Genomic DNA, 26,598 nt, shown 5'->3' with positions numbered 1-26,598 from the left:
GAGTACAGTTCCCCTTGTGTATGCCTGGGCTACAGCTCCCCCGTGTGTGTCTGGGGTAACGATTCCCCCATGTGTGTGTTTGGGGTACAGCTCCCGTGTGTGTGTGTGTGTGTGTGTGTGTGTGTGTTATACAGCTCCCCCTTGTGTGTGCCTAGGGTATAGCTCCCCTGCCTGTGTGTCTGGGGTACAGCTCCCTCTTTTATGTGTCTGGGGTACAGCTCCCGTGCGTGTGTGTGTGTGTGTGTGTGTGTGTGTGTGTGTGTTTGGCATACAGCTCCCCCTTGTGTGTGCCTAAGGTATAGCTCCCCTGCCTGTGTGTCTGGGGTACAGCTCCCCACGTGTGTGCCTGGGGCTCAGCTCCCCCACGCAGTACAGATAATCCGTTTTGGTACAGCTCCCCCACGTGTGTCTGGGGTACAGCTCCCCCACGTGTGTCTGGGGTACAGCTTCCCCACGCATGTCGGGTACAGCTCCCCCATTTGTGTGTCTGGGGTACAGCTCCCCCGTGTGTGTCTGGGGCACAGCTCCCCTATTTTTGTCTTTGGTACAGCTCCCCCATTTGTGTGTCTGGGGCACCGCTTCCCATTATGTGTTTCTGGAACACAGCTTCCCATTATGTGTTTCTGGAGCACAGCTTCCCATTATGTGTTTCTGGAGCACAGCTCCTCCTTGTGTCTGTGTGGGGTACAACTCCCCCTTGTGTGTGTCTGGAGTACAGATCCTGCTTGTCTCAGTGTGGGGTACAACTTCCATTTGTGTCACTCTGGGATGCAGCTCGTGTGTGTGTGTGTGTGTGTGTGTGTGTGTGCGTGCGTGCGCGTGCGTGCGTGCGTGCGTGCGCAGCAGCGTATATTAATTGTGAATGTACATTTCAGGTGACGGAGCAGTTTGCACGGTATATCGACCAGCGGATTGTTGCGATTCGCGCAGACTCTACAGACGTCCAATCACTGGAGCAGCTGCAGCAGTTTCTGGAGTTTGTACTTTTCTTGTCAGATCTGGAACTTGCCAATTCCTTTGAGCATTTCTACAGGTGAGAATATGGGCAGCCGTGGTCTGGTATGGAGGATATGTTCTCCCCTTGATCTCTACCATGTGATGTACGTCCCACATTGTCCTGCATTGTGTACCGACAGGTGTCGTCCTCCATACACCTCTCCTTCCAACACAATTCACTTTCTGGCAGGTGTGAATCCATCTTCCAGTCTTTCCTGTTCTGTAGTCCATCAGCGTAAGATTCTCCTGCACTTCTTCTATCCCTGATCTGTGGCCACAGATCTTCTCACTACTGATGTCACTGAAAATGCTGCTACACTTTCCTAGCACACTATTATCCAACTTTCACAGAATTTGATCTGTGTGTGTCTCTCCCGGGCATTAATTTCCGATTATGCTTTGCATTGCAGACATTACCTGGGCGACCGCCTCCTATCGCTTGGACCCTGCTGGTTGGAGAATTCGGTGGTCGATCATATTGGTATTTGTTTTCCAAATCGGTTTCCTCAGCAGATGCTGAAAAACCTGCAGGAGGCAAAAGGTTTTCAGAGAGATCAACACCTGTACCGTCTACAAGAGCTGGACAGCAGCCTCTTAACAGAAGAGGAGGAGGAGGAGATGGTGAGATGGGAATGGGTGGGGTTTGTGGTGGAGGAGAGGATGGTGAGGGGAGATGAGTGAGGTTGGATTATGGTGAAATTGTGGTAGTGGAGGGGAATAGGTTAGATGTGGGTGTGTTGTGATAGATGAGGGGATGTTAATAGAGGTTTGGGAGAGGGATAAGGAGTTGAGGTGGAGGAGAGGATGTGTTAAGTGCTTATATAAAATAGGTCAGCCAACTGTGGAGAATACTAAGCTCAGTGAAGCGCCAGTTCTCCTTGGGTCAGTAAGATGGGCTTTCAGCCACTGTTATACCAACAATATGTATTTGTAGTTTCCCTGATATATTTGGAGTTTTATACCAGAATTATTTTTTTTTTTTTTTTTTTACATAAAAATGTATTCTTGTATTGTATACAAAAAATACAGTTACTGCATACAACACGGTTATGAGAAATATTCAAAATAACATAAAAATATCTAACAGCTTTGGTCATGTGAAGTACATGAAAAATATGACCAATGCACTAAACAGGTGTGTTTAATTCTTCCCCAAGCCTAAAAAAAAAAAATCAAAAAAATTGCTTTGTTTTATACATTAAGAAGTTGACAATCTACCTTACACCATTTAATTTCCACCACTCCTGATCGACTTATATCGAAATTAATTCGTATTATATCGAAAACAAAACGGGAACTCCTATCAGATTTCCAGCTTTAATTTAAGAAAAAAATATTTTTCTGTATAATCGATCGTTTTTTTTTTTATTAAATTGCCATACAATTGTATCATTTTATTGTCTCGTGTGTGGTCACCTTGTGCCATATACGGTATTGGATGCCTCTATATTAGGGGAAGAATTGTGGTTAAGGAGGAGGTGGGGGTTTGTGGTGGAAATGGGGTTGATGAGAGGGGAATGGGCGAGATGGAGTTGTGGTTGAGGAGGGAATTTTGAGATGGGAATGGGTGAGGTTGGGTTGGAGGGAAGGGGGGGGGGGGGGGAGTTGTGGTTGAGGAGGTGGGGTTGTGTCGGAGAAGGGGATAGTGAGAGGGGAATGGATGAGACACTATGAGGGAAGGATAATAGTGGATTGCATGGAGTAGAAGAACCTCTCTTAGACTTGAAGTGATATCTCTTGTCTGGCTGGTTTTGGCCTTCCCATCTTTACAGTAAGACTGGTTTCCTCAGCAGGAGAAGGAAGAAGAATCTGGAGCCCAGAATTTCAGCGTGGACGAAGTTGCGGTTCAGATCTCTGTGCTGTCTCCTCGTTGCTGGTCTGTATCGTCTGTGTGCCACATGGTGGATCCAGCAAGACATTTCCCCACGTCTCTGAGCAGTCATCTGCAGCACTTCACTGACTTCTATACCAAGAGTAAGAACCCTGGCAGACATGTACAGAACAGATCATTTTATTTGTGTGCAATGTGCGCAGTCCTCCTGGGCTGCAGCTGCTCACTTTTTTCTTGCCGAATCGTTGATATATAACCCCAAACATGGGCTTATCATATGCACTTCCAGATACTGTATGTGATGTGTGATGGCCCAATGCCACGTGGTGTAAATTTGCATGAAAACCGTTATGTCCTCAGAGGAGCTCACAATCTAATCCCTACCATAGACCTAGTCAGATGTCCTGCCATGTTATTACGTATTTATATAGCACTGACATCTTTTGCAGAATTTTCTATAGTTTATAGCCATGTTATTGATTGTCCTCGCATGAGCTCAGAAGGTAATCCCTACAATAGACCTAGTCAAATGTCCTACCATGGTATTATGTAGTTATATAGCACTTACATCTTCTGCAGCACTTTAGAGTACACAGTCACGTCGTTGATCGTCCTCAGAGGGGCTCGCACTCTAATCCTACCATAGTCATAGCTGAAGTTTAATTGGCATGGGGGTTGGACATTAAATGCTGTATAACACCTGCCATTTTCCCTTTTTCACTGATACTGAATACGCTGTATTGTGGGCAGCACGGCACATGATCGGATTCCCGAATCCGACTTGTATGTGTGTAGTATCAGTATTGGCAGATAACCTATGTGCTGCGTGTATACATATGTCTGTGTGCAACCATTAATTCCCTCCCCTCTCATGAATGCTGCAGGTCAGCTAGTCCCAAACACTTTGGATATCGCACAGCTACGGCGGCTGCAGTGGACGTGGCTGGGAAATGCTGAAGTCCAGTATGGGGATCTGATCTTCCGAGTCTCCACCCTGCAGATGTTCATATTGCTGCAGTTCAATCAACAAGAGGTGAGCGGCCCACTGGGCTGATCTCTGCTGTCAGTTTATGCTGGGCTGATCTCTGCTGTCAGTTTATGCTGGGCTGATCTCTGCTGTCAGTTCATGCTGGGCTGATCTCTGCTGTCAGTGTGTGCTAGGATAATCTCTGCTGTCAATTTATGCTGGGCTGATCTCTGCTGTCAGTTTATGCTGGGCTGATCTCTGCTGTCAGTTTATGCTGGGCTGATCTCTGCTGTCAGTTTATGCTGGGCTGATCTCTGCTGTCAGTTTATGCTGGGCTGATCTCTGCTGTCAGTGTGTGCTAGGATAATCTCTGCTGTCAGTTTATGCTGGGCTGATCTCTGCTGTCAGTTTATGCTGGGCTGATCTCTGCTGTCAGTGTGTGCTGGGCTGATCTCTGCTGTCAGTTTATGCTAGGCTGAACTCTGCTGTCAGTGTGTGCTAGGATAATCTCTGCTGTCAGTGTGTGCTAGGATAATCTCTGCTGTCAGTTTATGCTGGGCTGATCTCTGCTGTCAGTTTATGCTGGGCTGATCTCTGCTGTCAGTTTATGCTGGGCTGATCTCTGCTGTCAGTTTATGCTGGGCTGATCTCTGCTGTCAGTGTGTGCTAGGCTGATCTCTGCTGTCAGTTTATGCTGGGCTGATCTCTGCTGTCAGTGTGTGCTGGGCTGATCTCTGCTGTCAGTGTGTGCTGGGCTGATCTCTGCTGTCAGTGTGTGCTGGGCTGATCTCTGCTGTCAGTGTGTGCTGGGCTGATCTCTGCTGTCAGTGTGTGCTGGGCTGATCTCTGCTGTCAGTGTGTGCTGGGCTGATCTCTGCTGTCAGTGTGTGCTGGGCTGATCTCTGCTGTCAGTGTGTGCCGGGCTGATCTCTGCTGTCAGTTTATGCCGTGCTGATCTCTGCTGTCAGTTTATGCTGGGCTGATCCCTGCTGTCAGTTTATGCTGGGCTGATCCCTGCTGTCAGTTTATGCTTGGCTGAACTTTTCTGCTGTCAGTTTATGTTGGGTTACTCTTGGGAGAGAATCTGGTTGGGATGGATAGAATGATTTTGCCATGTTATTCTTTTGGGAAGGGCTGTAAGTCGTATTGAAGGAATATGATAGAATAGCAGCACTTGGTATTTTTTCTGTGTAGGAAGTATCAGAAGAAACCATTGTCCAGTCCACAGGACTGCCAGAGGCCCTGGTTAGCCATGCGCTGGCACCCCTGACCGCCAAGGGCAGCATTTTGGTGCACAAGAAAAAGGGTGAGTAACATGCAGTAACACGCTCAGTCTCTCTTCTCCCTTGCTATCTCCCCACTGCCCTGCTTTGTTCAGACTTCTCTCTTCCTCACCTCTCATCATGCTCCACCTCTTGCCTCTATGTTTAACTGACGTTTCTTTCTTACATACATTCAGGACTTTTGGGCCTCAGTGAGGAGATATCAGCTGAGCAGAATTCCAGAAAGGTCCATCAGCTCCTTCCAAGACAGACATATCTGAATGTAGAGGAAGACGAAGGGCGGACAATGGAGAAGAAGAGGAACATCATCCTGTGCTTAATCATGCAGATCATGAAAGAAGAAAAAGAGCTTCACATTGACAATCTGGTATTCCGGGTGAGTCTGACCATCTAGCAGAGGTCTGCTGTGGTGTAACACTGGCCTCCATCTAGCAGAGGTCTGCTGTGGTGTAATACTGGCCTCCATCTAGCAGAGGTCCGCTGTGGTGTAACACTGGCCTCCTTTCTTACTTTTTTTTTTCCACTCTTCTTGTTTCAGGTCATTGAATCTTGCCAAAAGTTAGAGATTGGGAAGAACTTGAAGTTCCTGAGCTTCAGCTGCAGTCACACTGATGTCCTGTCATGCATTATGTATCTCATTAGTCAGGGCTATGCCCGGCGGGGTGAGGAGAGCCCCCATATTCTCGAGTATCTTTCCAAAGACCCCTCTACGCCACACAAGGGCAAGGCTCACATCACCTTCCAGAGCTCCGGCAAGAAGAGGCTGGAGGAAGCCAGTAAGACTACCAGGTAAAGCAGAGAATGCTATATCCCTCCAGTACTGACAGATGCTCTGAATAAGAACTTGGATGACTACTCCTTAAAAAAAAGTTCACATGATTTATTCTCTGCACACACGCTTGAGCACCGGTGCTTCAAAACTAACGAGGAACGATGGGTCAGCCAAGAATAGTTGAATTAAGTGTCCCAACGATGGTAAAAGATGGCAATTATTGGTGCGGATTGGTTCGGGTCATAATCGCTGTTGGTTGTTCGTATTGAACGATAAATAATCACTTAATTGAAACTACTTTCATATGCCTTGTTACTTCCAGGTCTTCATTTTTACAATTACACTAATGTTCCAATCAGCAGTCCGTCATGCCATTGCTGAATTAAAGTGCGCTCTGCCGTCGTTTGTTCAATAACCGCCGGGGATATCTCACTAACTACCCCAGTCAAGTGTGTACAGAGATTCATAGTGTGTAACTTAGTAATAGGACAGCTGATTGAAATGGCTGCATGTGATTTCACAGCTATTATGTTCTGAGCCTCTTCTCCCTTCTATAACGAGTCGCCTGCTGTTCCTGTCAGCATTTTACAAGCTCAGGTCCTGTAATGTGCTAATACTGCCTATCCTGAGAAACGCTGTTGCAAAAGTCAGGCTCGCCTCCAGATGTCAGGCCGTGGGAAATACACACTTGTAGTGGAAAATGACTCACATTAGAGAGATGCAAAGTACCACCTTAAAGTGGATCCGAGATAAACTTTTACATATTTCAGAATTGTGCTCCGTACATATATTTTATAGGGCATTCCTCAAGCCAAATACTTTTTTTTTTTTTTTTAATGCCCTAATTCCCTATAAACTAAACAAGCCATGACCACAGCTCCTCCAGTGCCTAGGCATTCCGAGTCCAATGTAGCAAGTACTCATGGGAGCTCAGTCTGGGGAGGAGCAGGCTTTTCCCAGAGGAGGAGGCGGCATTACCAGTTGGGACCTGCTGAGATTTCAGAGGCAAGTGGGCGGATAGGGGAAGAGATCGGAGGAGAGGGGAATGGAGTTTTCACTGGCTGAGGGGCGGAGGTACAAGAGCAGCTTGGCTGTGTAATGATGGCAAGCAGAATATATGGCTGCTCTCATTTGATCACAGGAAGAAATAATCATATACTGTTGAAGCTGTTTACAGCTAGATTTGCTGTGTAAACCATCTAAACTTTAGGTATGATATATAGAAAAGTTACTTGCTATAGTTAGTTTTTCATCTCAGATCCGCTTTAAAGTGATGCAGAATAATTATATATAGGCACGGGATTCGGGGACTAATCCATATACATATAAATGACTGAAATACTCCTTAAAGGGGTTCTTTCGCGAAAAAAGTAGGCGGTTAAAAAATGTGACAGATGACAGGTTTTGGGCCAGTCCATCTTTTTAAGGGGGATTCTCAGGGCTTTCTTTGTTTTAAACAGCATTTCCTGAACAACAGTTGCAAAATCTAACTGACATAATAGTGTGCAAGTGATTAGGGAGGCCGGCTGGTGTCTTGATATTTTGGCAGTTAAACTGTTGTTCAGGAAATGCTGTTGAAAACAAAGAAAGCCCTGAGAATCCCCCTTAAAAAGATGGACTGGCCCAAAACCTGTCATCTGTCACATTTTTTAACTGCCTCCTTTTTTCGCGAAAGAACCCCTTTAAAGATGAACTGCAACCCAGGATTGAACATCGTCCCGATCAGTAGCTAATATACCCCCTTTTCCACAAGAAATCTTGACCTTTTCTCAAATAGATCATCAGGGGGCTGTATGGCTGATATTGTGGTGAAACCCCTCCCACCGTGTGATGTCATGACCATGGTCCTAACAGTTTCCTGTCTGTGAGCCTTGTTTCATTGTGGGAAATAAGGGCTGTTTACAACTGCCAAGCAAGCAGTATCTCCCCCTGTACATAGAACTCTAGTAACCAAAAATTCCGCAAAGATCACCTGGAAGGACTAAAGATGTCGCCACCTGTGATAAGTTTCAGATTGTAAATCGGAGAGGAAAGATTTTAGTAGGCAAACACAGACTAAATAATTTACAAATTAATATTGTAAAACATAAGCAATTTTATTACATTCTTTTCAGTACAGTTCCTCTTTTAAGGACAACTATTGCTAAAATTTGAGACAAATGTAAAAGTAATGCACATGAATTTTAGAGTAAAATGCGCTATACAGTTCTGTTTTCCTATGTAGCTGTCACAGTAGCTAGTAAAGAAATCTGACATAATTTGGACTAGCCTTTCTCCTCATGGGGAATTCTTAGTAATTTATTTGCTGTTTTCAAAAGCACTTCCTAGAAAGAATCTTTACAGTAGGCGCTGGGCTTGAAAATTGATACAGCCCTTGTGTATCTCCAACACTGACTGCCTGATGAAGCGGGCGCTTGACCCATGAAACGCGTTGCATGCCTGGAGAATCTATAATAAATTATATTGTTTATATATAACGACTCATTGGCTGGTCCTTATATACCTGAGGGGGGTATCCACCAACCCCCCTCATTTTAAACTGATTTTAGATGGTTTTACTCTAATTTGGCACCTCTGTTATCACAAATTTCAATCTGATCTAGTCCACCCTTGGTGGAGGGGTATATCCCCATTTTTTCCTGTCTACAGAGAGTGACTTCTTAACACCTGAGTGGGGTCAGGTTATAATTCTCCCCACCTGTGCATCCAGTGGTTGCCTTTTGTGGTAACCCAGACTTGTGAGTATATTACTTGTTACTGTAACATTGTACTCCATTTGTCGTGACATACTACACCATATTGGGCTCTCGGTTTCAATTCTTTGTATTTTCCCACCAACAGTACATGTTTTGCAGGAAACCACAAACTTGCACAGGTGGGGTAATTAGTGTTTCAGCAGAGCTGATTAACTACCTGTGTGGCTATCCACAAAACATGCACTGTTGGTGGGCCTTGAGGACAGGGTTGGGGAACACTGCAAATAGGATTTATGTGTTTAGGCTTTTGTGTTATTAGAAAAAATGTTTTCCTAAGAGGAGGTGTGCTTGGTTAGAGAATTGGCCTCATTTTCGGTGTGGTGTGATTTGGTTTTTCCTTTGTTTCAGCTCTGGAGGTTTGGTGGAGCAGGCAGTCCTGGAGTCTGTTCTCTTGCCTATGGGTCGTTCTATGAGTCATGATGAAGTGGGGACACTGATGTCTCAGCTGGTTGGTCAGGTGTCGGAAACCCTGAGTGTGACCCCAGATCGTGCCGAACACCTCCTCATCCACTGCAAGTGGAACATGGACCTGCTGCTGCAGAGATACACAGATGACCCGGAAATCCTTCTGATTGCTTCAGGGCTTCAGGTGGAGGCAGTCCACACCGAGACTCCGCAACCAGTGTGCCCCGTGTGTGTGAGCCCTCTGAGTCCGGTAGATGACCCCCCGTCTCTGTGCTGCGGACATAGCTGCTGTAAGGTGAGTTATGAAACTACATACAGGTCAGATTCCACTAGAACAAAAGAATGTATGAGGAAATCCTCACCATTTCTGTGACCTCTACAGAACTGCTGGAATGAATATCTGACTACACGAATAGAGCAGAACCTGGTTCTGAACTGTACATGTCCCACCACAGACTGCATGGCTCAGCCCACCTCCGAGTTCATCCACAAGATCATTTCTTCCAAAGAGGTCATTCAAAAGGTAACGTAGAATCCAGCAAGACCTCTTCTGTATTGTGTAAACTCTCTTTATCACAATTTTATTTATTTTTTTTACTATTCTTCTTGTACTAATGGATTAATGATAGATTTTAGGGATGAATGCACTAATGGATGGAAGGGCACTATGCATAGATGAGTAAATGAGTGGGTGGATGGAAGGAGACTGAAGGGATGCCTTAACCACTTGAGGACCAAAGGCTTACACTCCCCCTAGTGACCAGGCTATTTTTTTCAAATTGGTGCTCTGCAGCTTTAATGGCTTGTGGCAGAGCCATACAAAGGAGCACACCAATGAATCCCCCCACCCCTTTCTGCCCACCAACAGAGCTCTCTGTTGGTGGGCTCTGATCACTACTGCAGCGTGTTTCTTATATTTGTCATTTTATTTAATAATAAATGTCTTTTTTTATTATTTATTTTTGCATTTTGAGTCCGAACCGCCCCCCCCCCCCCCCCCCCCGGGAACCAATCACGGCTATCAGCTCTCATAGACATCATAGTTGATGAATGGATGCATACCTCGCTGGTGGGCGTGTGAAAATTAAACACGCTGGGTAAATCAGAGTATATAACCAAAGAAACCCTTAAATGCAACGATGTCTGAAGTATTAATGGACAAGTAATGCATCTAGCATATTGTACCAAGCTGGTAAAATGACACAAGGGATTGAATTCAACTGATCCATTGAGCTTCATCCATCCCACCCTGTCCACCTACCATTCCAGCTTCATCCATCCCACCCTGTCCACCTACCATTCCAGCTTCATCAATCCCACCTTGTCCACCTACCCATTCAGCTTCAACCATCCCACCCTGTCCACCTACCCATCCAGCTTCATCCATCCCCCATCCACCTACCTATCCCGCTTCATCCATCCCACCCTGTCCACCTACCTTTCCAGCTTCATCCATCCCACCCTGTCCACCTACCATTCCAGCTTCATCAATCCCACCTTGTCCACCTACCCATTCAGCTTCAACCATCCCACCCTGTCCACCTACCCATTCAGCTTCATCCATCCCCCCATCCACCTACCCATCCAGCTTCATCCATCCCCCCATCCACCTACCTATCCAGCTTCATCCATCCCACCCTGTCCACCTACCTATCCAGCTTCATCCATCCCACCCTGTCCATCTACCTATCCAGCTTCATCCATCCCACCGTGTCCACCAACCCATCCAGCTTCATCCATCCCACCCTGTCCACCTACCCATCCAGCTTTTCATCCATCTCAACCTGTCCATCTACCTATCCAGCTTCATCCGTCCCACCCTGTCCACCTACCCATCCAGCTTCATCCGTCCCACCCTGTCCACCTACCCATCCAGATTCATCCATCCCACCCTGTCCACCTACCCATCCAGCTTCATCCATCCCACCCTGTCCACCTACCCATCCAGCTTCATCCATCCCACCCTGTCCACCTACCCATCCAGCTTCATCCATCCCACCCTGTCCACCTACCCATCCAGATTCATCCATCCCACCCTGTCCACCTACCCATCCAGCTTTTCATCCATCTCAACCTGTCCATCTACCTATCCAGCTTCATCCGTCCCACCCTGTCCACCTACCCATCCAGATTCATCCATCCCACCCTGTCCACCTACCCATCCAGCTTCATCCATCCCACCCTGTCCACCAACCCATCCAGCTTCATCCATCCCACCCTGTCCACCAACCCATCCAGCTTTATCCATCCCACCCTGTCCACCAACCCATCCAGCTTTATCCATCCCACCCTGTCCACCTACCCATCCATCTTCATCCATCCCACCTACCCATCTATCTACATATTCTTCCATTCACCATCAAACAGACTTGTCTCCTGCACTCATCTATCCATCCATCCATCTCATTCATTAAAGAGTCCCCATCCGAGCATCTATCCTCCTTCCTTGCACCTCATCCCTTTCATGCAACTTAACCCGCCTCATCAACTTTCTCTATTTATCTGTCATCCCATCCACCTTGCTCATGCATACTCCTAAATGTCTTCATGTCTCAAAATATTTTGCACAAGTGCATCACTGGATGTTTATCTTCACCTTTCAAGGGATAGAGTAGGCTAGGCCATTTGGGGGAAGGGGGGAGAGCAGAGTGGCTAAAGGCACCACAAACTCCTGGGGAGATTTCTGTTGTATTTAAAGTTAAAATCAAGAGCTTCGAAGGTTCAAAACACATATTGAGGTATTAATTTTATTTTCTACCCTCTCTTATATATTTCCAGCTTTTAACTCTTACTTTACTCATGCTTGTATGTACTGAAATGTGAATTCACTCCTTATTCTATATATTGACATACTGTGATTGAGTGAGGGTGGTATATCTTTCCAACTGGGTATACTATGTGGGTGTAGATCACATTTATGAATGATCTGGGTATGGTGGGGGAAAAAAGTTTTTGCCATCTGTAAAGAAAAAGAATCTTTACAGTAAGAGGTTAAAATGTGCAGTATCTTAGCACAGGAAGTAGTTGTGACAAATTCAATATCTGCATTTAAAAAGGACATTAATGGCTGTAATTATAATAATATAATAATAATGGCAGTTTTTGTATAGCGCCTTTCTCCTGTCGGACTCAAAGCGCTTGCGAGGCAGCCACTAGAGCGCACTCAGTAGGCAGTAGCAGTGTTGAGGAGACTTGCCCAAGAAACTCCTTCCTGAAATAGGTGCTGGCTTACTGAACAGGAAGAGCCAGGATTTGAACCCAGGTCTCCTGTGTCAGAGACAGAGCCCTTAACCATTACACCATCCAGCCACTACCATAATTACTATGGTAGGCAATTCCAGGTCGTGTTGATCCAGGGATTTTATCTGACTGCCACCTGGAGTCGGAAGGATTTTTGTTCCTCATTTTAGGGCTAATTGGTCCAAGCCTTGTAAGGGTTTTTTGCCTTCCTCTGGAGTACCGGAGATATCGAGGGTTCAGGCTAGTGTACATTATTTGAATGACTTATGTCTTATTTTTTTTTTTTTTTTTTCAACCAAGTTATGCAACTATGTTATGATTAAGGACGAATTGTAATCCAAGAAGAGGTAACCGTCTCAATTGTTTTTATAATAAAGTGTTTTTTTTATCTTTGGCAGTGGCATCGCAAAAGGGGGTGCAGAGGTTGCGACTGCATCGGAGGCCCTTGGGCCAAAGGGGCCCCCCCTCAACCACAGTATCAGCTCTCTATTGGTCCTGTGCTTGTAATAATCACTTCTATAGATGCGTTGAATGGTACTAATCATCAACAAACTGTACCCCATCCCCTTCTTGCACCTCTGACACTGTAGTTGTCTTTGGCAGGTTTTGGTGCGCCGTATCAACTGTTATGTATAGAGCGCTTGGGGGGCCCCATTTAAAACTTGCACTGGGACCCATATCTCCTTAGCTATGCCACTGATCTTTGGATGATGTTAGGTTACACACCTGGGTGTATGAGTTTTTAAGGAAACTGTGAATGAGGTGAGTGATGAGTGAATGGATCAGGTGGGCGGATGATGTGAGTGGATGGATTAGGTATGTGGGTGAAGTAAATTGGTGGATGAGGTGAGAGGGATGGACATCTGTTTTATGCCATCATCCTTCATGTCTGTTGTGGTGCATCAGGGACAGATTTCTGCCATCTTTTCCTAATTCTTGTCTCTTCAGTACGAGAAAGCTTTGCTTCGTGGATTTGTGGAAAGCTGCTCTAACCTGACATGGTGCACAAACCCTCAAGGTTGTGACCGCATCCTGTGTAAGGAAGGACTGGGGACAGGAGCTGCCTGTGCAAAGTGCTCCTGGATCTCCTGCTTCAACTGCAGCTTCCCTGAGGTGAGACTCCCCAGACAAGACAACCTTCTATGTTCTACTTTTCTTATGTTACATTGTGTTCTAGTCAAACATATGTCTAGTTGCCCCAGCCCACTTCCTGCCCTCTTCCCCTTATGTCTTATTCTGCTCTGTTATAGGCTCATTACCCGGCCAGTTGCAGTCACATGTCTCAGTGGATGGACGATGGCGGATTCTATGAAGGGATGACGGTGGAGGCTCAAAGCAAACACTTGGCTAAGCTGATATCAAAGCACTGTCCCAGCTGCCAGGCTCCAATAGAGAAGAATGAGGGTTGTCTGCAGTTAGTATTGGTGCACTACATGTTTCAGCTACCCCTTTGACATGTCTGTCAGATCTGTGATTTTTTTTTTTTCCTTGCATTTCCAGCATGACTTGTGCCAAATGTAACCACGGCTTCTGCTGGCGTTGTCTGAAGCCATGGAAACCCACCCATAAGGACTACTACAACTGCACGGCCATGGTAAGACCCCCATCTGTCTGCAGCACAGAATAGACCTGTGTAATCATGTTATTATGGAAACCTTTCAGAACCATGAATAATTAACGAAATAAAATCTCACTGAACTGAAAACTGAACAAGGTTAACAGCAGTCATGTTATGTGTATATAAACAATATACTGAAGTCAATTTACGGTATGTTTCATAGCTAGTTATGTTGTCTAAACTGTGCAATAGCTTTTTGCCTCTGAAGTAGCTGGTTTTGGTGTAACGCTGCGCCGATCATGCCAGCGCTACGTGCCTGGTTGGGCAGCCGAAGTTTCAGCCGGGCACAGCACAAATTAGGAAGAAAAAAAGAGTAATTCGGCCAGTGGCAATAACCAGTGCCCAATTACGTGTTTCCCCAAGTTGCTACAACTTGGAGGGGGGATAGTGATCAGCGCATGCCCAGAGTTTGCGCAGGAGCAGGGTGAGACGTTTTTTCGACCCTCCGCCGAGATGGCCTACACTGAGCATTAATAGACTGTTTCCTTATTTATTTTGTTTCTTTCCCTTTTTTTTTTTTTTTTTTTTACTTCTTTGCTTTTTTCTCCTTCTCTCTGCTGAATTCCCTTCTTTGCTTATTTCCTCCCCTCTTTGCTTATTTGCCCTCCTCTCTGCTTTATTTCTTCTCTCTGCTTATTTCATTTCTTTTCTCTACTTATTCCCTCTCCTCTGTCCTTATTACTTCTCTTCTTGTTTCTATTCTTCTTTCATTGTCCCTTCCTTCTCTCTGCTTCTTTCCCCTTCTCTCTGCTTCTTTCCCCTTCTCTCTGCTTCTTTCCCCTTCTCTCTGCTTCTTTCCCCTTCTCTCTGCTTCTTACCCCTTCTCTCTGCTTCTTACCCCTTCTCTCTGCTTCTTACCCCTTCTCTCTGCTTCTTTCCCCTTCTCTCTGCTTCTTTCCCCTTCTCTCTGCTTCTTTCCCCTTCTCTCTGCTTCTTTCCCCTTCTCTCTGCTTCTTTCCCCTTCTCTCTGCTTCTTTCCCCTTCTCTCTGCTTCTTTCCCCTTCTCTCTGCTTCTTTCCCCTTCTCTCTGCTTCTTACCCCTTCTCTCTGCTTCTTTCCCCTTCTCTCTGCTTCTTTCCCCTTCTCTCTGCTTCTTTCCCCTTCTCTCTGCTTCTTTCCCCTTCTCTCTGCTTCTTTCCCCTTCTCTCTGCTTCTTTCCCCTTCTCTCTGCTTCTTACCCCTTCTCTCTGCTTCTTTCCCCTTCTCTCTGCTTCTTTCCCCTTCTCTCTGCTTCTTACCCCTTCTCTCTGCTTTTGCTTTTTCTCTGCTCATTTTCTCTTCTCTCTGCTTATTTCCTCTTTTCTGTTTATTTCCTCTCCTCTCTGTTTATTTCCCGTCCTCTTGGCTTATGTCCCCTTTTTTCTGCTCATTTCCTCTCCTCTCTGATTATTTACTGTCCTCTCTGGGAGTACTTAGTGGTAGAGCCAATCAGATGTGTGACCATTAGACACACAAAGTAGGAAGGACAATTGTGCTAGGCTGCTTATTTCCCCTCTTCTATGCTTTTTTTCCCCTCCTCTATGCTTATTTCCCCTCCTCTATGCTTATTTCCCCTCCTCTATGCTTATTTCCCCTCCTCTATGCTTATTTCCACCCCTCTCTGCTTATTTCCCTATCCTCTCTATTTTCCCCTGCTTATTTCTCCATCCCATCTACTTTGCTTATTCCCCCCCCCCCTCTCTACTTATCCCCCCCCCCCTCTCTACTTATTCCCCCTACTCTCTGGGAGTACAGAGTGGTAGGGGCAATCAGATGTGACCGTGTGACACACAAACATGGACAATGGTGCTAGGCTACAATTCCCAGTATCCCTGCATTATAGGCATTGCTATACAAATAATGTTTTTGAGGAAGTGGGACTTGTTAGTAGTCCACAGAAGACTGGTTGTGGCAATTATATGACCTCTTTCTACTACAACTACTAAGGCCCTAGAAGTTTGAATCTGTATGACTAGGCATAATACTAAAGGCAAGCATAGCTTACACAGTAGACTTCAAAATCTTGGTTCCAAAGGAAATAATTTATAATTTACACCAATGAACATTGCTGTGCCAGTTTGCCCTGTGTGTGTCCAGAGGGATGTTCTCTTGTAGGAGGTCCTGTGACTCAACATATGTTTCTCCACCACAGGTCAGTAAAGCCGCCCGCCAAGATAAACGCTTCCAGGATTATAATGAGCGATGCACATTTCAGCACCAAGCAAAGGTTAGCATTCGAAGCCTGGAAATAGAAGAGGCCAATAGGAGAGCAGAAGAACAGTCATAGGATGTGGGGGAGTGGCTGCTGAATGTAGTGTGTGGGGTGGGGGGGGGGGCAGATATTTGGGGGAACACCCGCGTGTGTGTGGGGGGGGGGGGGTTGGGGGACTGGTATGTGTAATGAATGGGGGGGGAGGCAGATATTTAGGGAGCAGCCTGGGATGGGGGAGGGGCTGCTGGGTGTAATAGGGGGGCAGATATTTGGGGAGAAGCCATAAGATGGGGGGGAGGGACTGCTAAATGAAATGGGGGCAGATATTTTTGGGAGCAGCCATTGGTTGGAATAATAAAGTGATGTTTGACATTTCTCTTTCTGAAGGAGTTTGCCGTATCCTTGCGGAATCGGCTTTGCGTCCTGGACGAGGAACCTCCTCTCCGTACTCTGACCTTCCTCATCAGTGCCTGTAAGGTGTTGGAGTTGAGCCGGAAGGTAAGACTTTCTCCTGTCATCCTGCCGTCACTTCCATCCATACATTTACAAAGATGTCTGTAATCTGAATGTTCCACCTCTTGTCTTCCTGTCTTCAGCACCGACACCTCACTTGTCTCTTTTTCCCCATACACATACTGAAAATCACACTACTCGCTATGCTGTCACAATCTATGGCTCTGAGATATGCTAGTATAGTCTGAAGCTGTGCATACATGCTAGATTATTGGTACAGGAGACTGCTGTTATGTATTTGTATCTGATGTAACTTATTTTTTTTAACCAAGAAAATGTTTTATCAATTAAAGCAAACCTGTAATGAAGAAAACCTCCCCTGGGGGGGGGGTACTCACCTTGGGTGGGGGAAGCCTCCGGATCCTATTGAGGCTTTCCCCTGTCCTCCTCGGTCCCACATCGGCAGAGATGAAGCTCACTGAACAGCGGGAATGTAAATATTTACCTTCCCGGCTCCAGCACAGGCGCAGTATCGGCTCTCCGCCTTGGAGATAGGCGGAAATAGCCGATCGCTGTCGGGCCACTACTGTGCAGGCGCAAGTCTCCTGCACCTGCGCAGTAGAGCGGACCGACGGAGATCAGATTCCGGGACACTTCGGGGGAGATAGCGCTGGACTGACTGCAGCTACAGGGGTAGGGGGAAGCCTCATTGGGACCCTAAAGCTTCCCCCTCCCGAGGTGAGTACCCCCAGGGGAAATTTTTTTTTTTTGTTACAGGTTCTCTTTAAAGGTCACATGTTTATGCAGTAAGTCATTACAACAGAATTAAACATAGACAAGCAATACTGTAGTAATACAAAAGTGCATATAAAGATGTTTTTGCAGTACAAAAAAGGTGTTCGGTTCAAGGAATAGGTTGTACATGGGCATGGTACAAGGATGCATGCATGTAACAAGTATGTATCCATCCATACCATGGGGCAGTTAACAGCGCACAACAGGCTAAATTAGGGGTTTTCTTTCCACCTATCCCATATTAAATGAAATTGTTGTGGACGTTTCCTATGCAGGTACACAAGCTTTTTGTACGCTAGGCCATTGTCTAGGCACTTCTTCCATCCCGAGAGCAGTGGGCGGTTCACGGAGAGGCATTTAAGGGCAATTTCTTGCCTGGCTGTAAATGAGTTTTCACTCAAAGAATTTTGTATTGGGGTTTATACCTTCATCCTGCATTAGCCCAAGAAGGCAAATGCATAGGTCTAAGGAGACTGGGCACCCAAACTCTGATGTAACTTATGATTTAGCACTGGTTCTTTTGCAAACCCAACCATTCGCCATTTGCATTTACCGTGAATTTTCATGTCCAAAAGTTTTGCGTTTGCTTTTAACATTTAAGTCAACGGCCAGCGACTTATTATATTGTGGTTAATAGCAAAGCCCCCCATACATGCTAGAATCACCAAATTTGCAGGGTAAATGTGAAACGAATTAAAGAGGTGTGACTTTAAAATGTCCTGTAACTTTAAAAACGTCCCCTGGGGGGTACTTGCCTTGGGAGGGGGAAGCCTCTCGATCCTATTGAGGTTTCCACCGTCCTCCTCCGTCCCATGGTGACAGCGCTGGATGTCCCCGAACAGCAGCCCTTTAAGTATTTTTCTTCCCCGACTCCAGTGCAGGCGCAATTCCCCTGCGCAGTAGTTGACCCGATCGGGATCGACTATTACCACCTGACCCCGAGCGGAGAGCCGCTACTGCGTCTGCGCTGGGGAAGGTAAATATTGCAGGCACTACTGCACCACAGCCGACTTTCCTTGTTGGCTGTGGTTTCGGGGGCCCAGCACTTCCATCGTGGGACAGAGGAGGACGGGGGAGGAAGCCTCGATAGGATCCAGAAGAGGCTTTCCCCTCCCGAGGTAAGTACCCTCAAGGGACCTTTTTGAAGTTACAGAGTCTCTTTAAATCTGCCTATTGACAGGGAATGCTCTAGATCCTATAGAGCCTTTCCTGTCCTCTTTAGTTCCCCTTGTTCCAGCGCTGTCACCCTTATTTAAAATTGCCACCTCAGGAGGCTATGGGTGGCTCCATATGGGGCAGGGGTGCTCACGCACGCAGGGTTTAGAGCCACCCGTCTTTGGAACCACTCAGGTCTTCCAAGGGTTTACCAACGTGTATTTGACTAGTTGGTTAAATACATACAATGGGTGACAATGCTAGAACCAGGGGAGCAAGAGAGGATGGAAGGCTCTATAGGATCCAGAGCATTCCCCGACCATAGGTAAGTATCTGCCTTTTTTTGGGGGGGGGGGGGGGGGTACTCACTTTAGATTTACTTTAATCAATTGTTGACAAAATCTGTTTTACAGTTAAGATAGGAAATAAAAAAAAATGCATTTAAATAATAGATAATGTATCAACCTATCGGTAAAGTAAATTTACATATATCAAAAGAAAGAGCAGTTAATTTCATACGGGGTTTCCAGGTGGTCAGTACGCAGTGTGAAATGATCACCTGGGAACCCGGTGTAATGTCAAAACCAAGGATCGCTGTACAAATTTAGTTGTTTGGCCATTAAGAAGTTAAATTAAAAAAAATGGTGAGGGGTTCCCTCACTAGACCCTCTTTAACCCCTTGTCACACACGCATGCTGGATTAGCCAGATTGCAGAGCCCGGACTAGTGATGTTAGCTACAAGTAGCTACGAGTACATATCTACTTGTAATCAAAATTTTAATTACTGCTGTCCCGGGGAGGGTGGGGAATAGAATTAACCAGAGGTTTATACCCCCCCTAGTGACCAGGCCATTTTTTTTACAATTTGACATTTCACAACTTTAATGGTTCTCAGTCATACACTGTAGCACCAAAATACATTTTACCCCCTCTTCTTCTCACAAATAGAGAATTTGGGTGGGATTTGATTGCTGCTGCGATTTTTTTTTTTTTTTTTTTTTTCTTCTTATAAATTGTTATTAAAATAGACATTTTTTTTTTTTTCAAAAACTATTTTTTTTACCCCCCTTCCCCAAATTGTCCCTAGAGTAGATTACATATGCTTATTCGCATTATAGCCCCCTGAGATTGGTGACAATAATTTTTGCTGTCTCGAGGATAAACATTGAGGAGAGGGATTCCCTGTTCAAAATGCCCGCCAGGGGCGTTCCTACAGGGTCTCCAGAGCTGCTGTTGGGCAGCTCTCCTTAGCCACGCCTCCTGCCGCTCCCACCGACTCCCTGCACGCTGGTGAGAGAATGAATCTCTTTCCAGCATCGTGACCTAGAGGTCACAAAAGTGAAACTGGGCCATTGCGGCCTACAGGAGCAGCTGTTTTCAAGGCTACTTGATCTTCTCAGGCCCCCGAATCAAGTAGCCTATTTTTTATTTTTATTTTTTTATATGAGCCCACCTCATGCTCTCTTTAAGTTAGTCAATAAATTACATCATCCTGATTTAAAATTGCTACATGATCAGACTCTTACAAGGTATAGCCTTTTCCTCCTCCTTTGTTTGTGCATCTTTATCCCCATGACCACAATAGGGTTTATCCTGTGTGATGGTTGTTTTTTGTTTGTTTTATTAAGGTTTTAGGCTATGTCTGCGTGTACAGCTACTACAATCAGGACTCTGAGCGTCTGGATGTTCTGGAGTCTCAGACAGAGAATTTGGAGTATCATGTGAATGCTCTGCAGATGCTGCTGGGTAAGCAGTGATGCATCTCCTGTCTTGTAATAGTGAATGAGGGATTTGCGACTGTCTTGTGCACTGATGTTCCTCTCATCTTACAGAGTTCAGCCTCCTTCAGAGTGAGGATCTGGCCTGCTCCGTGCGTCTCCTCAGCTCTGATCGCTACAACACTGGCGTGGAGCTGCTCCGCAGAGTGCAGGAGAGGCTGAACGGTATCTTACAGCACTCCACTCAGGTGAGAAGGGTGAATGGGAGTATAAAGGGGGGGGGGGATTACAGTGGCACCGTAATTCCATATTTTGTTTTTTGCAGGATTTCCGTATTGGATTTCTCTGCCAGCCGGATGACAAACCAACAAACACATCTAATAAGCCAGCAGGGACTGATTTTCTTGGAGATGCCGAGTGAGTGTCCTTCCAACCACTGTCCTTTTAGTCTTCACACCAGTTGTCCTTATGGTCCTGCTGTCCTCCTTCTGTCCCCCATGCCCGCTGTCCTTCTGTCCCCCATGCCCGCTGTCCTTCTGTCCCCCATGCCCGCTGTCCTTCTGTCCCCCATGCCCGCTGTCCTTCTGTCCCCCATGCCCGCTGTCCTTCTGTCCCCCATGCCCGCTGTCCTTCTGTCCCCCATGCCCGCTGTCCTTCTGTCCCCCATGCCCGCTGTCCTTCTGTCCCCCATGCCCGCTGTCCTTCTGTCCCCCATGCCCGCTGTCCTTCTGTCCCCCATGCCCGCTGTCCTTCTGTCCCCCATGCCCGCTGCCCTTCTGTCCCCCATGCCCGCTGCCCTTCTGTCCCCCATGCCCGCTGCCCTTCTGTTCCCCCATGCCCGCCCGCTGCCCTTCTGTCCCCCATGCCCGCTGTCCTTCCATACTACCTTTTCCTATTGTCACTCATCACTCTTTTGCCAGCCTTTTATTTACTTCTCTCTCTCTTCTAACCACTTATCCCTCTCTTCTCTTCCTTCTTGTACTCACTCATTCTTCTTCTCTCAACCTCATTCTATGAAGTCATCTTTTTCTCCTAGGCACTCATTTCTGGTCTCTCTTCTATTCACTCATGCCTCTTCTACCTTCTTCTGTTCACTCATCCCTCTTCACTACCTTCTTTTCCAGTGGTCCTCAAACTACGGCCCGTGGGCCGAATGCGGCCCGCCGAAGGCTTTTTCACTGGCCCCCAAACACAAAATGTATAACTTGTAGATGTGGCCCACTGCACATTTAAATATCAGCGGCCCACATATTGAATAGCCGTGCTGACACCAGCCATCCACATACTGTAGAAGCCAGTGAGCAGTCATTCGCTGGCTTCCATACCGATTCTGCATCAGGTGACACTGCTGTCCAACTGAACGGCAGGTTGTCGTCTGGATATGCTTCACTGTCTGGTGAACAAAGACGTTCTTCAGGCGCTGCATGACTGAATGGCTGCTGCTGGGAGTTCTCCTCCAGGCATGGTTAGGGGAAAACAATACCTAGTTTTAATGTAATGTTTTTCAACATTTTATGTATGTTATGTCCTCCCAGCAGTCTGAAGTATGTTGACCCGGCCTTTGACTGGAAAAGTTTGGGGATCCCTGTTCTATTCACTCATGCCTCTTTTTTTTCCTTCTATTCACTAATTCCTCTTCTCTCTAATATTCATTCATGCCTTTTCTCTCTACCTTGTTCTATTCACTCATCCCTCTTCTCTTCACTCATGCATCTTTCCTCTCCTACTCATTTGTTCAGTCGACTCCAACTCTTTGTGGCCATATGTACTACTTCTTCTCTTCTCTCTACCTGCTTCTGTTCACTCATCCCTCTTTACGACTATCTCTTCACTCATCCCTCCTCTCTCTTCACTCATCCCTCCTCTCTCTTCACTCATGCTTCTTCTATCTTCTCCTTGATTAAATCAACTGCGATTCTTGTGACCATATGTACTTCTGCTTCTCTAAACCTTCTTCTATTCACTCATCCCTCTTCACTAGCTTCTTCTATTCACTCGTTCCTTTTCTCTCCTCTTCTGTTCACTCATCCCTCTTTCTTCTTGTATTCACTGATCCCTGTTCTATTCACTCATCCCTCTTCTACCTTCTTACATTCACTCGATATTCTTCTATTTGCTTATCCCTCTTTTCTCTTTCTTGTATTCACTCATCCCACTTATTTCTTCTATTCACTTACCCCTCCTCTTTTACTTGTTTTTTTTCACTCATCCTTTTTCTTACTATACACTCATCTCTCTTCTGTTCGTTCAACCCTCTGCTCTCTTCCTCCTCATATTCAGTCATCCCGCTTCTTTTCCTTCCTGTATTTAGTCATCCCTCTTCTCTCTACCTTATGTTCACTTATGCTCTCTTCTATTCACTCACACCTCAACCTTGTTCTGTTTACTCATCACTCTCCTCTTCCATCTATTCACTCGTCTCTCTACCTTCTTCCATCTCTCTTCTGTCTGTTCATTTTTCTCTTCTATTTGGCAACTCCCTTCTTCCTGCTTCTATTCACACACTGCTCACCTCATCAATCTTCTCTCTTCCATTCACTCATCTTCTCTTCCTTCCTGACCTCTCTTCCTTCTTTTATGCACCCGTCTCTACAGCCGGGTATTTCTGTAATGGGGATCCCTACGGCTGGAAGGAGACAAAAAAAGAAAAAAAAAAAGCGCACACTAACGTAAGTCACATAAACAAGGCATATGCCCTAATTGAAGTCGTCTCACATATTAAGGTGTGCTGGAAAACCTGTACGGCCAGCCAGCAATCACGCTTGTGTCCCACTGCAGCCGGGGACCAGGCTTGCGGCAGCATCCTGAGCCAAGGAGCCATGGGATGAAGAAACTCAGCTGACGGCATGAAAAAGCATGGAAGAGCCACTGTGTATCGCATGGCTGATAAAAGAATTTGTCTCCAGTTAACACCGCATTGCTGCCTCTCTCTCTTTCCACACGCACTGCCGTAGGATATACTCGTACCAGCCGAGAGCAGAAATTCACACATCACTGTGTGCATCACCAGCTACTGTTGAAGCTTTCAGCAGAGTTTCATCTCAAGGTTCCTTGGCCCGGGATACTGCCACAAGCCCGGTCCCCAGCTGAAGTGGGACACAAGTGTGATAGTTGGCAGCCTGTAGTGGTTTTTCTTCTTAACCACTTCAGGACCACAGGCTTACACCCCCCTAGTGACCAGGCACAATACAACTAAGCATACAAATGAATTTTACCTCCGTTTATTGTCCATAATCGGACACTCTTCTGGAGGACTCTGATTGTTTCTCGATGCTTTGTTGTTTTTTTCATTAAAAATACTTTGGGGGGGAGGGCTATTCCCTCCCTCCCCCCCCATTACCGTGCTAAATCGCCATAGGACGGCAATCGGCTTTCTTCCCTGCCTCTCATAGGCACCAGCCTATGAGAGGCCACGCATTACGAGCCGCTCTGAGGAACAGCCGAGTGTTCCCGTACAGCGCTGCAGCAGATAGCAGCGCTGTACAAAGGTAAACAAAGGGATTTTTTTTCCCCTTTCGGCAGAATACAGTCTGCTAGCTGCAACCCTAGTAAACTGCAGCTCCACGACTTGACGCCAATCGGCGTTAGGCGGTACTGGGGCTGGTGACGCGGTCGTTAGGTAGTTAAAAGGCGAGATCGTTCCAAATAGGGCATTAGCCTTGCTTCATATGACTTCTGTTCTTCTTTGTCTACCTCTCGCAGTACTGTTTTACACAGGAAGCAGCACCAGTCTGTCCTACATTTTCTTAGATCGTTATCTAGAAGGCACTACCTAGAGCCACCCCTACAACTGAGCATTTCTGTAACACTGTAGTGATCCTGAGTAAAATTCCATCCATTGAAAGTGTGATGGTTGTAGTGCATTGTGTATATAAGTGTGCTGTGATTGGTGGGCTGTTTCTCATGTAAGATCATGTGATGTTGGAAAGCTTAAAGGACCATTAACGCGAAAATCTTACAAATTTAAATTACGTGTAAACCTATACCAACAAGAAGTACATTTCTTCCAGAGTAAAATGAGCTATAAATTACTTTTTTCCTAGATTGCTGTCACGTACAGTAGTAGAAATCTGACAGAACCGACAGGTTTTGGACTAGCCCATCTCCTCATGGGGGATTCTCAGCATGGCCTTTATTTATAAAGACACTCCCTGAAAAGGATTTAAACAAATATGCTAGCCAGCCTCCCTGGCTGCATACTTTTTGGGCAGTTGGACGGAGCAACTGGCATTCAGCTAAGTGCTTTTTGAAAATAAATAAAACCCTGAGAATCCCCCATGAGGAGAGGAGCTGGTCCAAAATCTGTTGGTTCTGTCAGATTTCTACTACTTACTATAAGTCACAGCAACATAGGAGAAAAGTAATTTATAGCTTATTTTACTCTGGTAGAAATGTACTTCTTATTTGTATATGCTTGCATGTACTTTAAATGTTATGATTTTCGCAATAGTGGTCCTTTAATGTATTGTGCATGTTGTTCTCAGCGATATGGACGGTGCCTCGGATTCTGGAGACAGAAGTGAGCCGGAAGATGAAGACGAGGACGAAGATGAGGACGAGGAGTATGTTCCTGAATGGCACGAGGATTACGATGACGAATTCTCTTTTGATGAAGATGATGAATCGGATAACCTGGAGCCCGACTCATTCATCTTCGAGGATTACGATGGAGACGCCTACGAGTGATGCGCACCTCTACTTCTGCTATCTCTACAGTCATTAGTTACACTTTGACTACGTCCAGCAGGGGGCATCACTCTATCTCATGCCACCCAGCCCCCTTGATGTGCCTCAACCATTTCCTTGAAAGCGCCACACTTGTTGGCTGTTTAATTACTGATAATATACTGGCCCAGCCTTCACGAACGGACAGCAGTTATATATATGTTGATATTTATAATTAAGAGTTATTTTTTATTATGGTTAACCCTGTTAATTTCCAGTCTCTTTGTGACGCCCCAGTGTGTTATTGGCTGGGCGCGGCGCCTTTGGCGGGTAAAATATGGCACGAGGCAGTGCAGCCGGTAATTTCTGCAGCTTCCTCTGGAACCAACTATAAATCTCCTTTATTAAAATCACAGCTAAGCTGTTACTGATGTTTTGTGTTTGTTGTGTGGGGGGGGGGGGGGGGGGACACTGGTGCTGAAACTACAACAAAAGCTGAGCCAAAGTGCTGTGAGCAGCAACAACATGCTACACTCGTATGAGAAAAAGACCTCCATATCGGATAACTACAATGAACATAGCCCAATGCCGAGATATAATTCAAAATAGTATAAACTTTATTGGGGAAAATGCATAAAAACAGTTAAAAGATCAGCGTGTGGGGGTAATAAGTAACAATATATACTGATGTGAAATAATGACAATAAATCTCACAGCAGAACCACATACAGTTGTATCTGCTCTGATAAGCAACAAGAAACAACCAAGATGTGATTGAAAAAGCAATAGCAAAAACTGGTTAGATCTGCTAATGACTGCTCCTTTGCTAAATATATTAGCCAATATGGATATCTTTTTCTCATATGAATGTGGACTGGCATTGGAAATCACTGGTGTGAGAGATAAATCAGTTTTTTCTGTTTGCTGAAACACCACAGCTGCGAAACAGACCTTGTCCAGGTAGCAATGATCTGCTCGTGGACAGAGGCGAGTGTTCCATCCTGACACTGCTTGTTATTTCAGTGTTTAGGGTTTTTTTTATATAGCTCAGGGGTAGGGAACCTATGGCTCGGGAGACAGATGTGGCTCTTTTGATGGCTACATCTGGCTCGCATACAAATCAGTAGGGGTTTATTCACTAAGCTAAACTGCTCAAACAGTGCAGCTTAGTGTGACAGCGCAAGTAAAATTTTCAAAGTAGTGCAATGCTACTGCTGTAGCATGCACTACTAACTTACTGGCGCTACCCCTAAATGAACAGCTGCTCCAATTGTCCCACTCTGGGACCTGTCAGGTCCAGTGATTTTGTAGGACATACTTAGTTCCTTTTAAACAATGCCAGTTGTCTGGCTGGCCTGCTGAGCCTCTGCATCTGCTTTTAACCACAGACTATGAACAAACAGATTTTTGTCAGAAACATCTGATCTGCATAAGATTAGCTACATGCTTTGTTTCTGTAGTGTAATTCAGACACTACTGCAGCCAAAGAGATCAGCAGCACAGCCAGGCAGCTGGTATTGTTTAAAAGGAAATAAATATGGCAGCCTCCATATCACTTCCATTTCAGATTCCCTTTCAGGGCCCATTCACACAGGGGATCGCAAAACGCTAGCGATTATCACCCTGATTTAAAACATTTCAGGCTGTATAGCTGCATTAACAGGCTGCAAGAATACGTGGCACTGATAGTTTAGTTCTCCAATGGTTCTCAACCTTCTTGGGTGGCAGAATACATAGGGGTAGCCTTGGGGC

General features: G+C 45.8%; 1 protein-coding gene across 2 annotated transcripts in view; it reads left to right on the top strand.

Annotated features, from left to right (window-relative positions):
* CUL9 (cullin 9) overlaps positions 1-25,273 on the top strand; it is a 67,335-nt gene extending 42,062 nt beyond the window's left edge. The window contains exons 24-41 of one of the 2 annotated variants that reach the window (XM_068232601.1): positions 876-1,033; positions 1,407-1,617; positions 2,790-2,970; positions 3,712-3,860; positions 4,989-5,100; positions 5,254-5,453; positions 5,616-5,866; positions 8,954-9,305; positions 9,393-9,533; positions 13,199-13,363; positions 13,501-13,664; positions 13,751-13,844; positions 16,000-16,074; positions 16,447-16,557; positions 20,092-20,209; positions 20,296-20,429; positions 20,507-20,598; positions 24,666-25,273. In XM_068232601.1, coding sequence (XP_068088702.1) covers positions 876-1,033; positions 1,407-1,617; positions 2,790-2,970; positions 3,712-3,860; positions 4,989-5,100; positions 5,254-5,453; positions 5,616-5,866; positions 8,954-9,305; positions 9,393-9,533; positions 13,199-13,363; positions 13,501-13,664; positions 13,751-13,844; positions 16,000-16,074; positions 16,447-16,557; positions 20,092-20,209; positions 20,296-20,429; positions 20,507-20,598; positions 24,666-24,867 — 2,910 coding nt within the window. In that variant the 3' untranslated portion in view covers positions 24,868-25,273. Of the gene's footprint in view, positions 1-875; positions 1,034-1,406; positions 1,618-2,786; positions 2,971-3,711; positions 3,861-4,988; positions 5,101-5,253; positions 5,454-5,615; positions 5,867-8,953; positions 9,306-9,392; positions 9,534-13,198; positions 13,364-13,500; positions 13,665-13,750; positions 13,845-15,999; positions 16,075-16,446; positions 16,558-20,091; positions 20,210-20,295; positions 20,430-20,506; positions 20,599-24,665 lie in introns of both variants that reach the window. The other variant, XM_068232599.1, reaches the window with a different exon arrangement.
* Positions 25,274-26,598: the final 1,325 nt, after the last annotated feature.

The sequence above is a fragment of the Hyperolius riggenbachi genome, chromosome 4 (assembly GCF_040937935.1).
Source record: "Hyperolius riggenbachi isolate aHypRig1 chromosome 4, aHypRig1.pri, whole genome shotgun sequence".
NCBI lineage: Eukaryota > Metazoa > Chordata > Amphibia > Anura > Hyperoliidae > Hyperolius > Hyperolius riggenbachi.
The sequence above is the reverse complement of the archived record's forward strand: the minus strand, read 5'-3'. Positions and strand labels throughout refer to the sequence as shown.